General features: G+C 48.4%; 1 protein-coding gene and 1 long non-coding RNA gene across 3 annotated transcripts; one reads left to right on the forward strand and one right to left on the reverse strand.

Annotated features, from left to right (window-relative positions):
- Positions 1-296: 296 nt before the first annotated feature.
- LOC102113442 (uncharacterized) lies at positions 297-3389 on the reverse strand. The gene is made up of 3 exons (XR_015772018.1): positions 3265-3389; positions 1890-2462; positions 297-550 (listed from the first exon to the last, which is right to left on the reverse strand). It is a non-coding gene; the product is annotated as an uncharacterized LOC102113442 (long non-coding RNA).
- Positions 3283-15609, forward strand: LPAR5 (lysophosphatidic acid receptor 5). 2 transcript variants are annotated; one of them, XM_088052116.1, is made up of 3 exons: positions 3283-3416; positions 4645-4879; positions 10119-15609. In XM_088052116.1, the coding sequence occupies exon 3, from the start codon at positions 10422-10424 to the stop codon at positions 11559-11561; it is 1140 nt and encodes a 379-aa protein (XP_087908242.1). In that variant the 5' UTR covers positions 3283-3416; positions 4645-4879; positions 10119-10421; the 3' UTR covers positions 11562-15609. The 2 variants fall into 2 exon arrangements, with proteins under 2 accessions (XP_087908242.1, XP_005523900.1); XM_005523843.3 differs by lacking the exon at positions 3283-3416 and having other exon boundaries at positions 4501-4879.
- Positions 15610-17114: the final 1505 nt, after the last annotated feature.

The raw sequence follows: 17114 nt of genomic DNA on the forward strand, positions 1-17114 counted from the left end.
TTTGGCTTGTGTACTCCAACCCTCCATCTGAAAAAATAACTCAAACCACAACAGCCCAGATCTGACTGCAACCCCTGCAGCTGTCTTTCTTTATTGAAGAGGTGCTGGAGGGGCAGGGAAGCCCTTCAGAGCAGAACAGAGTGAATAATTTCCTAAATCATAGGTGGGGTGTGAGGAAAAGGAGACTGCACAGAAGAATGGAGGGGAGGCTGGGACCCCCCTCCACACAGGCAGGAGCCAGCTCAGGGTAATCAGCACAGTGCTGGGCCAGGAAAGGCAGCAGGATGCAGACTCCTCTGGGAGCATGGGGCTGCTCTGTTGGGGTGTGGGGGCTGGAATGAGCTCTGCCAAGACAGGGAGAAGCCCCTGCAGCCAGGTTTGCTCCCAGCCCTTGCTCCTGCCCTTACCTCCCTCCCTGCCTCATTGTTGTGCAGGTTGATGAGCATTTGGCTGGAGGAGACACCGCGGCTCCTCTCAGGGCTGTCCACGAAGGCCTGAGAGAAGTCAATCCCATAAAACAGGTTATCAGAGCAGCCTGACCACTGGAAACCTGCAGAGGGAAAGCAGCCTTGAGACAAGGAAAGATAATCCCTGAGAAGATCTCCCAAAGATCTGTGGAGAATGAAAGTGTCTCCTTTTCAGGTCTGTCTCCCCCAAGGACCTTCCCCTCTGCCACCTTCTCCCTGCTGCCCGTTTCTTCTTCCACCTTCAGGGCTGACTCCTCAGATCTTGTGGTCACAGCCACACTTGTGCAGCTCCCCGTGGCTGCAGGCACATGTGACAGCAAAAGCAAAGCTGGCAGCGGAGATGGCATGGATGAAAGCCGACTGCTGCGTGCCTGCAGCGGGACAAGAGATGGCACCAGGCTGCAGAGGGCAAAGGCACTTATGGGGCACAGGGTGGGAAAAGAGGCTGTCACTGCACACAGGAAGGATGGAGACTTCATGCCTTCTGATGGAGACTGCTCAGGAGAAATACATGTCAGGGTGTTCACCAGGGTGTGCGGGGAGTCATTAAGTGACGTGGCTCTGTGGCAGGGTGGGTGGCAGGGTCAGGGAGAAAATCTACCAGTCTGCAGAGGTGGTACCAAGGATGGTCCGATGGGACCAAAATGCCAAATCTGGCCAAAAAGGAAGGAGTTTCTCCAGAATGCTAATATTTGTGAGAGCGTTTGGTTCCGTTTGCTCTGTGCTGACGGACTTGTTAGCATGTGGAAGAAATCACTGGCCACTCTGGGGATGGGTCCAGTGCAATTCTGGCACACTAGGCTGATGTGCCAAGTAAGCATTCTGGAGGGACACCATGCCGAGCCTGTCTGCGCCACCCCTCCCTCGCTGACCTTGGATGGTGGCTTTGCCCAAGACCTGCAGCCCCTGCAGGGTGGAGCAGTTCCAGCGGCGAGAGTGGAACTGGTGCTGGCACTCGAGGGCAGCCAGCTCCACACCTCACTTCACCGCCTCCATGGCTTCCACCTGCTCTTCCACCTGCCCCATCAGGCCACCACAGCCCCTGGGGTCCCGGAGGGCTGCCTGCAGGGAAATCTGCTTGGCCAGGGACCTGTGGGGCAGGGGAGAGGTTCAGCTGCAGATGGGCTAGAGCCAGGGCCTCACCTCTGCAGGACTAACCTTCTCTAGCCATATCTTAAAGCAGAAATGGGGCAGGGAAAGGGCTGTGGCCATGTTGTCTACGAATCGGACATTCTTGCTGCCCATTCTGGTCTGCACTTCTTCAGCCTTACCATCCCTCTCCCTCCCTCCCAGAGATGCCCCTTCTGCTTTTTGGTTGCCCAGATTCCTCCTTCCACTCTGTTCTCACCCTATTTTCTTTGGAGACAGCACCTCCCCAGGTGGCTTTCCAACCCAGACAACACAAGCACAAAGCATACTTACAGCCAGGTCACAGCAGCGACATGCTGCACGTGGATCAGCATCATGTGCAGCCACACCAGCTCCATCCCGTCCGTGGCAAAACTTCACCACCTCCAGCCCCTGCACAGCAGCCGCCTGAATCCCCTCCTGTCGCTTCCCATGGCCTCTGCCCAACAGCGCCTTTCACAGCAGCTCCAGCACTGCGGTGACCGTGGGCTGTCCATGTGCGGTGCCTGCCAGCACTGGAGACCCTGTAGCCTGCAGAACCCTGCTGGGTTGCCCCTGCGAGGTCGTCCACACCAGTGCTACAGCTCGGGCAGCACGGTGGGAGAGCTCTGAGCTAGGGCTCTGGGGCTGGCATCTGTCACAGAGAGCTCACATGGATGGGGACATCATCTGTGTCACACCCGTGGCCTGTGCCATCCTGCCAGCAGATGATGGGGTTGTCTTCCTCCACAGTCCAGTCACTTCTTCAGCAGGAGGCAGCTCAAGACCCGCTCAGCAGCAGACAGAGCCTTCTGCACAAGAAGATCGCAGCAGCACCACGCAGCTGTTGCCAGATCTACCAGCTCGTCACCTGTGTGTCACCAAGCCCTTTGGGGAGAGAGCCTCCCTGCAGCGACAGCTCCTCAGCAGAGAGAAGACCTGCTGCCTCCCTCACCCACATCCACTGTTCTTCAAGACACTCCCTCATCTGCCTCCTCCAGGCTGGAGATTCTTCTTTTCTACCCTGCAGCCCACATAGCTACAGCAAACAGACACAGCCCAGCTGCTCCCTGGCTCTCTTAACTCTTTCCCTGGCAGGTCTCCCTTCCCCTCCCTCATTTTCTTCCCTATGAACTGTCCTTCCCCAAGATCAGTCCTTGCCCTTCTCCTAGGAGGCACAATGGGGTGGCTGCCCCCCTTTCCTAAGAGCCCCTGGGAGCCCAGGAAAATGTGAGCCATGTGACCAGGGAGCTGAAACGTCCCGGGACAAAAGACTGCCATTCCCACAGCCAGCCTGAGAAGTGCCAGCTCTTGCCAGTGACTTGGAAGGTAAAACACCTCTGCAGCCACAGGTTTCTGCTTTTCCTGTCTGAATCATTCAGAAAATGAAGCAGGGCTGTTCTGGTCCTGCTGTGCTTCTTCCATGAAGGGATTCGCCCCTTTGCTCTGCTCTCCCACACTCTGCTGCACAAAGAGGTCTGAAGAGCACTATGGTTTATCAGTCATCCTTTCAGACGTGGGCAGCCTCTCTCTTTCATCTCTCTCCTTGCCTTCCCAGCTCCCTGCATCCCTCCTCCTGTTGGGTCCTTGCTCCTGCTTTTTGGAGCCAGCACTGCGGGGTGGCAGGCATGTTGGGATCTGCAGCATCAGGGTGTAGCCTCCAACACACACCCCAGTAATCTGGTCTTACCTGCTGCTCACTCCAACAGCAGTGAGGAAACGCTGGGGCTTGAGCTGCTCTTCCCCACGAGCTGAGCCTCCAAGAGACAGCGAGGGGCAGACGCGTGAGCCCACCCGGTGAGGGGACACAACTCGTGGGCTGCTGCACCGAGACCCGAGGGGGTGAGTGAACTTGGCTGGGTGAGGATGCTGTGGGGCTCATGGGCTGGGCTGGGTGCCGCTGTGTCCTTGTCTTCTCACACATGGAAAAGCCAGGACTGCCGGGCTCAGCCAGGTGTGTGTGTGCACATGTGTGTGAGGGCTGAAGGCTGCAGGGGAGGGGGAAGTTCCCACAGAATGTGTCAGACACTCCTTAGGCAAAGGACACCCCCCGTGGCATATCTGCAAGCTTTTATCAGTAGCAACGCCTTGACGGGAACTGAAGAGACACAAAAAGCCGTGAGAACAAAGATCCCAGCAACTAGCAAGCGAGGAAAGGGGTCTGGTTAAAAAAGGGAGGCACTGAAAAGAAGCAGGGTGAACTCAGTGGTTTGGGTGCTATTGTGCCCTCCAAGGATTTATGGGCAGCCAGAACATATATCCAATGGTGCGTCATTCCCTGAATGAGTAGTCAGTAACAGCAGAACAAGGGAGGCAGGGAGTGAGAAAATCAAACACCAGCAGACAAGGGCTGCAGAGAAAGGGAGCCCACAGCAACTTCCCAGGGCAGCTGTTTGTGGGGCAGGGTGGCAGTGGGATTAGGAGTGTCGCCACGACTCGTGCCTTCTTCCAGATGTGCTGAGACTGGCAAAGCAGAAATAGGACTCGAAGCAATAGAGTGCCAGATGGGCTCTGCACGAGGTCCCTTCCCAGCTACACGTGGCAGTGCCAGTTCACAGATGTCCTGGTAAATCAGCCCTTGTACTCCCATAGCACTGTGCCTCCTGTAGCCTTGAACAGGGACAGAGGTTCGTGGCAAACATGCCTTTGCTTGCCACAGATAATGACACTTCTTCACAGCCTGGTTCTTTCTGGGACCCTGCCACGTGCCAGCAGTGCACAGCTGGACCCCTGGGCAGGAGTTCAATCCCAAAGCACCCTAGCCCAGGGGAGTGACAGGACTCCAAGTCTTAGAGCGGGCTAGCAATTAAATCAACTTTGCTCTCACTTCCTGTATTTCACTTCTACCTCCTGTTTAGCAATATTTTGGGGAGAGAGATGTTTTATTTTCTCTCTGTCAGTCCTGGGGGTGGCTGAGTTAGCAAGACAAGCACGTATTTGGCACTATGACCCAGGGCAGGTCTCCTCAGTTGCAAGGACACCTGGGTACTGCTTCTTTCATGATTGCATTTGCTGTTGTAGGATGTGGTTTAGCTTATCAGCTTTTGATAACAAAGTTCATGCTTTGTAGCCAGGCAGAAGTGCATCAGGAAGTGAGAAAGGAGAAGAGTCAAACTGCAGCATGCCAGATGTAGAATCAGCCGTAGCGCGGTAGGGGACAGCTGTGATTTGGATGAAGAGCCCGCTCGGTTCTGTTCTGATCCAAGCTGCTTTGCGGGTTTGGTGCCGGGATCGAGACCTCTGCAGTGGGAGCACTCACGGAGCAGCAAGCCGGCATCCACGCTTGTCTCTTCTCCAGCAGTGAGGTAAGGCAGGCGGGAACATCTGGAGAGCCGGATGGTCTGGCACCCTGGGCACCACCCGTGAGCTGCTGTGCAGGTGCTGCCAGGCCCGACCACGGGGCCCTGGGGGACATCTGCCCCTCCTCAGCTGCCCCGTGGACAAGGAGGTGCAAGGCACATCTCTGGCTTTATTCAAACTGGGGCTTCCTTTGGGATCCTGTGATACTGAAAGCACAGGCAGCCTGCAGAGCTTACTTGCCAAGGTGCCCACCATGGGAGCCCTCTTCCATGGGATTCTCAGGAGATGAGGAGGGGTGGCATCTCTAGGGAGGAGGCAATAGCAGTGTGATCAAACCTCATGAGTTAAATACAGAGGTCTCAGCTTATATATCATGTATCTCTCCCTAAAAACAAGCTATCATAAGCCTTGAATGTCTTCAAGATCCTAATCACCACAAAAATCTAATTTTTTGTGTAGAAAAAAGATAAAAAGTGGGATTTGATATCACCAACAGCAGGTAAAAAGCACCCACATTTATTAAAAAAATATATCTCCAATTTCTAGAGTAAAGTCGGGTGCATTTTCTGAGGTTTGACACATTTTTGTTGTTTCCTCTTTGATTTCAGATTAAGTAAGCGAGCTTATGTAGTTTGTGATTTAAGTTCTGTACCCCAATAATACATTTGCTCTCTGCATTCTTACAGTAGTCCCAAAACTCCCCATGGTTTTTAGTGACAAGCCACTGTCACAGTGAAACACTGTCCCTGCAGCATGCTCATCAGTATTTTTCCAGCTTTCTTTTTCCACTTCATTTCTCAGCCCCATACTCAGATTCTTCATCATTTTTGTAGTGCTTGGAGGCAGTGACTCCTAGTAAGACAGTGCCAGGAGAGAGAGGATTCCCAGGACCAGGCAGCAAGATGCCAGGCACACATCCCATCTCAGGGCATGCCTGCATGTTCTGGATCCTGTATGCAAGTACATTTAGGGCTTTTCACCCTCCAAAAGAAAAATGTCAAAATCCCATGGATTTTGCAAGTCACAGTCTTGGCAGTTGATGGTATTCAGGGGTTCAAATTGAAGAGAGAAAAAAATGCTTCCTCCACCTCCTGGGACATATAAGGTCAGTCACCAAACAGAGAGTTTCTTCAGGATTTAAAGAGAGGATATTGTTGTGAGGAGGGGGATTATTCAGCTGTGGTACCACTGCCTCCTTACACAGCCCACCGGTGGCTTGGGATCTCTTGGCAGCTTTTGTGCAGAGCAATGAGTACTTGGGATGCTTTCAGAGGCAGCCACAAGGAACATGCCTCTTGACTCTCAGACATTAACCAGCAAGGATAATCAGTCTCCCTGCTGCCAGCCTGCTTTACCTACCCATAGCTTTCCTTTTTAGAGAGGGACAGTCAAAGCAGGACCTCCAAAGCTCACTGGAGAAACTCTCCACACCCACAACTTCATCTTTCCAATGTCTGTGTCTGCATACCTCTCATTTCAGGCCTTGGTCACGGTATCTGTTGTGGTAAGTCTGAGACTATCAGCTTAGTATGGCTTTTCCATACCAGCACCCAGCAGACTCTTTCTTCTGTGTTTCCATCTACCCATGAAAAAAAATCCCCTCAAAAACCCCAATCTATTTTCTGCTCTCAGTGATCTTTGCTGCCAGTTTAGAACTGTGCTGTTCCATCTTGAAGGCTGAAAGGTTAGAGTGTGTAAGGAAAGACCCCTCAGAAAAGGAAGAAAATGTGATGGTGGGCAAAAAAAATGGATAGGCTTCTTTCACTGGTATTCATGTCACAAAAGCCTGGGAGATTTCCACAGCAGAAACTCACGTTATGGGAAGTTCATAAAAGGACTGTCTCTGGTCAAAACTGTAGTAGGATCAACCACAGAGCAGCAAGATGAACTAAACAGTGTCCAAAACCACACTGAAATAACTGAAGGGTGGAAGACCTGACTAATTGTGCTATAGAAACCTTTGCTTAAAACAGCTCTTAAAGACAGACTCAATTTAAGAAAAGGCTCTTGGGGGTGTTTCAGACCAGGGAGCCTGATGGTTTTGCTGAACAAATTAGTAGAAGCTATAATAAAAGAAAAAATCAAATGGCATGCGGTCACATCTAATTACTGGGGAAAAGTCATCGTGGCTTTTATAAAGGAATGCCGTTCCCACAGTTCTTCCTTAAAGGGCTCAATGAGCATGTGAACAGTGGCCCATGTGGATTTCCAGAAGGCTTTCAAAGCTAGTCTCACCAATGGCACTTAAAAAAAATTAAAGAAAATGTTCCTATTTGGATAAAAAGTGCCTAAAAGAATGGACAGAGAGTGAAGGTAGATGGTTGTTTTTCTCAGTGGAGTTGTCAGACACCTGTGCTGTGGCTTGGACTGTTTGACTTATTCATGAGGGATGAATAATAAAATAACAAATCTGTTGGAGACATAAAATTATTCAAGTTTAAAAAGATGAGGTTTGACTGCGAAGAACTGCAGAGATTAAGAGAAGTGTGAGTGACTGGACTTAAACTAACAGCTGAAACTTTATCTAGTGAAGTGATGGGGAAAAGCAAACTGAACTGACCATTACCACTTGCAAATGAGATCTACACCTACGCAGCTCAGTGCATCCACATCATCAGCACTGCGTGTTTTCAGCACCCCAGTACAGGGCTCACAAAGGCTGTAGCAGAAGCAGAAAGGTGCTGAGAAGGGCAACAAAGATGATCAAAAGTACAGAATAGCTTCTCTACAAGGAAAAACCATGAAGACAAGGACTCTTTAGCCTAAAAAAAAAAAAAAAAAAAGTTGCTGAGTGGGAGTATGGTAGACGTTTATAATATTATCAGCCATGAAATGAGGGTGAAAAGGGATGGGTTTTGCCCTGTCTCTTCCAGCACTAAAGCTAAGAACTGAATCTAGCAGATGATGAATCAGAGATGGGTATATGGAAGTGATTCTTCACCTGGGGCACAAGTAAGCTGTGGAACTCCTTGGCACTCCTGGCACTGGATAATGTAGGTGGTAAATTTTACATCAACTCAAAAAATTACTGAAAAAAACCCGATGAAATAAAAGTTCCCTGAGGACTACTGAATACAACTAGGTCACCTATGGCTCAAGAAATTCCTGAGCTGTTTATGCTGGAAGCAGGAAGACAGCTTGAGGCAGTGTAACTACATGATTGTACTGTTCTTAACACAATCCCTTCACCATCCATAATTTGAGATGGAATATTAGTGGTAGAAAGCCTGACACAGCATGGACTGTGCTTACATATTATATTCTCTAGATCTGTTAATACCTCTGGAAGGCTTGAAAAAACACGTTGTCTGTAGAGATAAGTCCTTTTCACCTGACATCTGGCTGGTCTGAGTACATGTGTTACAGCAGGTCATGGTCACTCACTAAGTCACAGTCTCAATAACTTTGTTTCCATCAAGATAAAGGTCTGACCACTCTGTTCAGTCTGCAGTTCATTGCAGGGTTTGGGCTCTAACAAAAGCTGACATATTCTCCTAGAATTATAGATCACAGAATATACTGAGTTGGAAGGGACCTATCAGGATCATCAAGGATCAGCAAGTCTAGCTCCTGGCATTGCACAGGATATCCCAAGAATCACACCCTGTGCCTGAGACCGTTGTCCAAACACTTCTTGAATTCTGTCAGGCTTGGTGCTGTGACCGCTGCCCTGGGGAGCCTGTTCCAGTGCCCAACCACCCTCTGGGTGAAGAACCTTCTAACGTCCAACCTAAACCTCCCCGACACAACTTCAGGACATTCCCTGGGATCCTGACATGGATCTCACCACAGAGAAGAGATCAGTGCCTGCCCATCCTCTTCCCCTCTCGAGGAAGTTTCAGACCGCAGTGAGGTCTCCCCTCAGTCTCCTCTTCTCCAGGCAGAACAGACCAAGTGACCTCAGCTGCTTCTCACATGGTTTCCCATCAAGGTCCTTCACCATCCTCACGGCCCTCCTTTGCACACTCTCTAATAGCTCAATGTCTTTTTTATATTGCCCAAAACTGCACACAGAACTCAAGTTGAGGCTGCACCACTGCAAAGCAGAGCAGGACAATCACCTCCTTTGACCATTGGCGGTGCTTCTCCTTGAGATCTCTTGAAGCTTGAAACATTTCACTTGAAACCAACAACATTCTTGCACTTTTGCCTTGTCATCTTACCTTATACTCCAAACTTGCACGAGACTTCATGCAAAGTATTCATCCACCAGGAAGGGTAGAATCCACTCAGATATAGTTTGATAAACCTGTTGTTTAACATGTTTGATAAACATGTTGTTGCCAGAATGGTTCTCTTCCTCTCTGTGAGGTCAGCACACTCTTCTGTCTGCATCAGATTCCCTCTGGATCTGTGCGTTGCCACACAATGCCATGCAGAAGGTCTGATGTGCTTGACATGCCTGTCAGGCTGCTGAGTAATATCAACCTCATGTAAAGATATTCTCTAGACAGAAAATTCTACTTTTCTTTTGAAATAAATCACAGTCTACATGGACTCTTATGAGGGAGTCCCATGGCACTTCCTTTTTTATTGTGCTCCCCTGTGCTGCTCTGCACTCCTGGGACATGGGCTGCTTCAAGCTTTAGGGTGTTATAAGCAGCAGAATGAGGACATACAATCCAAATAAGCACCACTGGTCCGATGCAAGTAAGGACAACAAAGGAACTGTATGAATGTAAGAAACATAAGGAACTCAAAGTGCCTGGAACTGAGGTTTGTGCGTGTTGCTTTACGTAAGAAAAGGAGCTTGGGTGGAGTCAGGTCTAACTGTACTTAGAAATTACTTACTGTAATTTTTTTATCTGAAATGGATGTACAAAGTCCTTTTTCTCTGATATAAAACAATACTATGCCACTTTTATTTTAAGTTCCTTCCACTCAGCATTTTTCCTTCAAAATGCTGCTCTCTTCTTTTTCTTTCTCTTTGTCTGGAGCTGCCTCAACTACTTTCCCTGTGTGCTTGTGGTGTCCCTTTCTTGTATTCATGTGCTCTTAGCAGTGATCAAAGCAAAGTTCATTTTCTGGGGCTGAGTGATAAATGATTCTGTACAACAACCACCTTCTCTGTGCTCTGTCTTCTTCTGCCACGTAATTACTCACTTTTATAGTGTCCATTTTCCCTCATCTTTTGCTTTCTTTGTGAGCTCTTGCTGCAGACGCCACCATGGTGGGATTTTAACATTTCCAGGGATTTCCTCCTCTAACTTAAACTCTTCTGTTTTGATCTCCCACTCTGACCAGGAATTGTACTGACAGCTGGCAATGATCCTCCATCACCTTATCACCTCATAACCACTGGAAAGAACTGCTGAGCTAGGGGCAGAAGCAGACTCCACATTACCATCCCTGCCAGATGACCACAGAGCCGCAATCCAAAGCAGTGCCAGCCAAGAGAGATATTGCCCATCTACCTCCCAGCTGCAGATGACAGGAATGACCTGCCCGTGGCTTCTCAGAGGGGAACAACATCCCTCAGTGCTCTTCTTTGTGTCTCCTCAGCCCACCAACAGGCTCAGACACCTCAGCAAGACCAGTCCCTGATCCATGCTGGGCATGTCAGCGTCCAATACATCCAATACGTCCAATACATCTCAGACATGCAAGGATTACACCTTCAACCACCACCTCCTCATGCCTGGCTACACCCTGATATTCATCACAGGTTTGATACTCAATGTGGTAGCCCTGTGGATATTTGTCCGATACCTGCGCCTGAAGTCTGTAGTGATGATCTACATGTTGAACCTGGCCATAAGCGACCTCAGCTTCACACTTCCTCTGCCCCTGCGACTCTACTACTATTCCAACCACCACTGGCCCTTTGGTAGCATCCTGTGCCAGGTCTCTGGCTCAGTCTTCCAGATCAACATGTATGGTAGCTGCCTCTTCCTGATGTGCATCAACCTGGATCGCTACGTTGCCATTGTTCACCCGCTTCGCTGGCGGCATCTGCGGCGCCCCAAGGTGGCCAAGCTCCTCTGCTTCATCGTCTGGGTTGTGATCTTCATGGGCTCCATCCCCACAGCCATAGTCCACAAGCAAAACCACTGTAAAGTAAAAAACCAGACCATTTATCTGTGCTTTGAAAGCTTTAGTGACAACATGTGGCAGAATAACCTGTTCCCCCTGGTAATCCTGGCTGAAATCTTGGGGTTTCTCCTGCCTCTCAGCTCTGTGACATACTGCTCAATCCGGATCTTTCGGGAGCTCTGCCAGCCCAGCCAGACGAAGACCCTGCGACAGCAGAAGACTGTCCGTCTCCTCTTGGTCAATCTGGTCATCTTCATCATCTGCTTTGTGCCCTACAACACTACCCTGGCGGTTTATGGGATGATAAAGGCCCGGGTGATGAAGGTAGAGGAAGAAACCCAGGCCTCTGTGCGCCAAGCATTAATTATAACAATGATGTTGGCCAGCATGAACTGCACACTGGACCCCTTGATCTACTACTTTAGCACTGAGGGTTTCCGGAACACCTTCAAGAAATTGCGGAGGGGACAAGCCTGGGACTCAGAGATGGGAACACTTAAGCATCAGATTGTGGAGAGTAAGTCAACCCGAGACCACGTTGCATCTAAAGTAAAACTGTTCCCACCTGAAAACTTTATCCGTCCCAATGAATGCTCACCGCCACTTCCTACTGCAGTATTTCTGAACGGCCCTATTGAGGACTCGGAAATTTAAGCCCGGGAAAGCCATACCATTGCAGAGTCACCCATGCAATAACCACAGCAAGCCTGTGGGATACAGAAAACATGTTTGAGGGAGCACAGCAGACTGTCTGTGGGTGAACGTGATGATGCAAAGCTGAAGGATGAAAGGTTGTTTTGAATAAACAGAGGTGCCTTCGTGACATGGTCATACCTGACTCTTTTGGTACAGGAAACACAGTGGGGAACAAGGATTTGAAACAAAGTTAGTGTGTCTAGGTCCAGCCAGAATGAATTCCTATAGCAAGTCCATCCTGTCTGAGTAGCTCCTGGCTGCCCTGTAGCCTGAGGCAGTTCTGGGGATCATCAGGTCACAGATATGGTACTCACTGCTGACAAAGTGAATTTACTAGCAGTGGCTGAGGAAAACCTTTGAGCAGATGTTTGAATTTGAGTCATAGGTCCAGCTCAGGACACCTAAATGAGTATCTTAATTTTCCAAAAGAACTGAAGCATTTAGCAAGCTTTGTTGAGGTCAAGGAGAATAGCTGAGTTTTCAGTAATCTTGCAGAAAATAGGTTCCTAATTGCATAGAAAATCACTGACCTTAGCAAAACAATCTTCAGGAGGCATGTCAAATGTGCAGCTGTACACACACACACACGCTTGGCACAATGGCTATACATTTACCTAAGGCAAAATGGCTTGGGAAGCACTAGCATACTTTAAAAAACTACATTCCAAATGGTCCCAGAAAAAAAGAGAGGATACCAAAATTGTCATCGTGTCAGAAGCTCATGCTGACGTTAGTGCTTTGCACTCTCTTGTTGCTGGCCCCTGTATAGGATGATTAATTTCAGGTCTGAGTGACTTTCACTGTTGAAAAGAAATGATGTCACAGAATGAGGCTGTGGTGAAATGTATTTGCTTGCACTGTTTGTACATGCTTTTTCAGGCTGCACTGTATGTGAAAGACCTATAAATCTCCCCAGAAGCAAGATCCAGCTGTACACAGGCAGTGCCAGAAGCCCCAGTTTTTCATTCCTGCTGATGGCCAAGGGTTGCATTTCCAATTTCGCTGCAAAACAGCCTCTTTTTGTGGCTTCCAGAAGGTCTCAGGCTATTCTGGAGTGGATCCATTACAGTGGTTTGGTTTTGGTTTTTTTAATGTTAAAGGAAAGGTCAGGGAAAGTGACAAGAAATGCAGCCCAAAGTGCTAGGGTTTATAGTTTTTAGACTTCTCAATAAGCAATAAATCTGGTTTCAAGTTCCTACCTCATGGCTGCTGTGGGAATAAATGCACTGTAATGCATCACGGGTTTGTGCTAGGAGATATTGGGTTTTAAACCCATTTTTCCAGTCCCCCTTGAAGACACTCTCTTTTATGAGAGATGACTGCAGAAGCAGGTCTTCAAGAAGACCTATAGAAGATGATGAGCCTCTCCACAGAGACATCCTTGTGTCACAGGCTGCCTGTGAGACATATGCCCTAGTGAGTGTATGCGAGCCAGCTCTGTCCCCTTGCTCAGCCCATGCATCACCAGCAGAGCAGCCTTGAAATCCATTTGCAGATGAAGAACATTTAGTGGTGCCCAAGAGACGCAGGGAGAGTGGTGGAAGAGGGGTTATAGGGCAGTAGATATTTCTATTTTAAAAACTCAGGACTGCCATGAATCCTTTGTGACATGGTGTAGCTGGAAGAGGAAACAGAGCTGTATGCATCTCTTGTGTTACCCTTTTGTCCTGGGAATTATGGGCTAATGGAGTGATATTACTGCTGTCTATTTTCAAACCTTCCACCATTCCTTGACCCATTTCCTTGTCCCTGTCCCTCTGGTCCTTTCTCCTTTCCCTGATCTAATGCACCATGCACCTAATCATCAACACAGTGCCTTCACAGCTATGTTTTATTCCCTGCCCAGAGGAGTTAGATTTTTGTTTCCTTATAACTTGGCAAGAGTGCTGTTACAAGCTCACAGAAAGATTCAGATGGGAAGGGACCTCTGAGACTGCCTGTTCACAGCAGGTTGCTGGGGGCAGTGAGGGCTGGCAGCTCCCTAAAGGAACACAAGAGCTGAGATCCAGGCAGGTAACAAGGCAGGCAGAGGAAGAGGCTTAGACAGCAAGGGGACAAAGGCAGGTACAGGCAGATAGCCAGGTTCAGCCGAGAATCCGGATCATCAGACAAGCTTGTGGTGATGAGGCAGGTCCAAGGTCAAAGTAAGAAGTCAAGTCAGCATTAGGATCAGGTCTGAAGGCAGGAACCAGGGTGAGCCACAGTCCAGAGACTGGCTGACAAGTCCATCATGATAAGGTAGGTCTTGGGTCAAGCCAGGAAGCCTATCCACATCTAGATCCATAGATTGCACCATCAGGCACAGGCCAGACTCCTCAGACAGGAGCCAAGGGCAAGAGCACCAGCCTAAAAGCATCTCCTGGGGCAAGGGGTCAGTCCTGGCTGAGGCTCCAGCAGAGCTTTCTGGAAACTTTCCCCAAAGTTATCAGAGGGAAGAGGCTGCCCTCAGCTCCACTGCCTCTGATCTGTCCCCAAGCTTGTACAGCCAAAGCCCCAAGGGAGCAGAGAGGATGTACTTGGGACCCCAAGGCAGTTCAGGTTGCTCAGAGCCTTGTCCAGGTGGATTCTGTGCACCTCCAAGGATGGTGATTCCTCAGCTTCCTGAGGTACCCACACCAGTGCTGAAACATGCCCTGGGGAGAGGCTTTTCCTAATGCTCACCAGGATTGTTGCAAGTCATGGCTGTTGTGCTTTCTCAGGGCCACTATGAGCGGAGTCTGACTCTGTCTTCTCTTGGCAAGCTTGCCAAGTATGAATGAAATGTCAGCTGGCAGATGCCACTCCTTCGGAAGAGGCTGTTCCTCTGCTGAAGTTACAGTATCCTCCACAACACACAACTTCTCAAAAAGCATATCAGAAAACATGATCTTTTCTTGTAGCTTCATTCCTGAAAAAAAGTGGAACTATTTTTACCTGGAACATTTCATAAATACTCCACCTCCAGCAGAGGAAATTTTAGCTCAAATATTTTGACTAAATTATAAATAGCTGCAAAGCTGATCTTTTAATGAATCTCATCAACCAGTTTAACAATAAAGAGGGCTGCTGGTCACGTTACACACAGCAGAAAAGTTCCTGACTTTGGGTTTCTGAAGGCTTTGCCTAATTGTTACATATAGACAGTGGTGGGCCCAGTGTGGGCTGCTGTGTTTTGTCCTCTGGGTATTCTATCTTTTTCAGCTTGCATTAGTTTTGTTTTGGTTTTGAGGATTCTAGTCAGATGTAATTGCTTTGGATTCTAGAGGGGATTTGGGATATTTTTCATGTCTGACAGAGAGAATTGGAGTTAACTAAGTTTCTGCTTCCGCATTTTTGCTCTATAAGCTTCAGGAGTTTTTTATTCCATCACATGGTGATAAGGAATAGCACATGTATGTGCTGTCTTTTAGTGAAATGAGTCATTCACCCTTATCTTGCTTTATGGCTTCTTTTTAATCAGTGTATAAAAAAAGCCAGACAAACAATTCTGAAAGTTCTAGCGTATGATGGTGTCCAACAATACAAAACAGAACCACTCTAAAGCTTGTGTTTAGAACAACAGGAGCTATGTGAAGCAATGATATGCAAGAAGGGAAAGTTAAATGGGAATATAAACTTAGCAAAGTCTTTTCAACCTATATAGGTGACCCTCTACATCCTACTGTGGTAATTCTTGAATTAGTATTCTTGTTAAGTATGTCAGAGGTAAAAGATGCCATTCACTACTCCCCCGTACTTCGTGTCATTTGCAGATGTGAACATTAAACAAATGTCTCCTCATCAGGTAAGACTAAACAAGGGAAAGGTCAGAGAGATGGCAAAGGCACACAGAACACTTATTCTGTATGGATCAGACAGTATCTGCAAAAATTTACAAATACATTAGGATTTCAAGTCCTTTGACTTCCAGAATGGATATGTCCTATGCTTCTGGAAATGGTTCCCTACTTGGATGCTATGTAAAAGTATTGTTATGACTATTAATCACGACTGTTAACATTAAAATGTATTTTATACTTTCTAGAAACCCTCTGATACTCTGAGTTCTGTAAGTCAGCTTGAAAAGATGTTTCAGAAGTCCCAGAACAAGCCAGACCTTATCTTCAGATTGCTTTTATTACTGTTTTTATTCCTTCCACTGCTTACTGGCTGTGCACCTCCCACCACTAGATGTATCCCTACAACAAAACATGTATTTTGTATTACAAATGCCCTGAGCAACTTCAGCTGTGCCTGCTTTGAGCTTGGGAGGTACCCTCTGCCTTCCACTCCCCCCCACCCCGTTGCTGGGAGTTGAAACAGATGTCCTCCAGAGGTCCTTCCAACCTAAATAATTGTATGGTTCACTGACCTTGTGTTTTAGACGCTGACCTGTCATCCCAGGCATTTTTTTATTATCTTTCTCTCCCAGAGCTGTTCTTGCTCGGATTACACTTTGCATACTCTGCTTTCCTTTCAGCTGCAGAGTCCTTGATCCTGTGGCTGAGTGCAGTGAAAGCTCCACATTTTGTGTGCTGCTTTTGAAGCCTTTCTTGCAAACTCGTGCATTCTGCAGTGCTAACAGCATCTCGGCAGAGGCCAGGCTGCCGCTGCCCTGATGCTGCTGTACTGACCAAACCCAGCGTACGGTTTCTTTATTGTTTCCCACATTTCCACTGTCTCTGCTCTTACACTCGGAGACATCTCTGGGCATGGATCGTTGTTTTTGGTTTTTGGGGAGGTTTTTTTGATTGGTTTGCACAGCATCTTGAGGAACGAGATAGCGATCAGAGAGGGCACCAAAGCCAAATAAGTAGTGTAACATCACTGAAGAACCTGCTATGCTGGTGATTTTGTTTGACGTTATCTGGGAGTCTGTATGTACTAAGGTCAGGCATGGCTATCACTTCTTTTACCTATTTCAGACAGTGACAGTGACAAGGCTCTCATGGTAGCTGTAAAACCTCCCTGCACTGCACTGTCCCCTGAAGCTCGGGCAGTCAACCCTCTTCTTGAGCCCCTAAAATACAAACCAACAAGGAAGAACTTTTCTCCCAGGGAGCGCAAGGGGTGGGGGGAGAGGATCAAACTTTTCACCAGGAGGTGATGACAGAAGAAGCTTTCTAACACCATGTGGGAGGGGGGGGAAAAAATAAAAATAAAAATAAAAATAAAAATAAAAATAAAAATAAAAATAAAAATAAAAATAAAAATAAAAATTCCAAGGGGGTGTGGCGGGGGGGAGGGGGAAGGGAGGCGGTGCTGAGCCGGCCGGAGGAGGCTCCGCTCCCTCCCCGCTCCCCGCCCGCCCCGCGCTCTCCGCGGCCAACAGCGGCACCCGGCGGCGCCTCGGGCAGCACCGGCGGGACCCCCGGAGGCAGCGGGGCGTCCGCACCCTCAGCACCGGCCACCGCGAGATGGGAAAAGAAGCTCCTCTCAGCTTCTGGAAGAAAAGCAAATTGTAAAGAAAAATGTTAATAAAGGCAAGAAGCTGTAAAACTGAAGTAAATGTGTGAGTGCTTCTTCGCCGGGAGCAAGGGGAGAAAAGGAGTT

This window comes from Pseudopodoces humilis, chromosome 2 (assembly GCF_049639895.1).
Source record: "Pseudopodoces humilis isolate 2021_Gansu_Grassland_sample_001 chromosome 2, ASM4963989v1, whole genome shotgun sequence".
NCBI classification, from domain to species: domain Eukaryota; kingdom Metazoa; phylum Chordata; class Aves; order Passeriformes; family Paridae; genus Pseudopodoces; species Pseudopodoces humilis.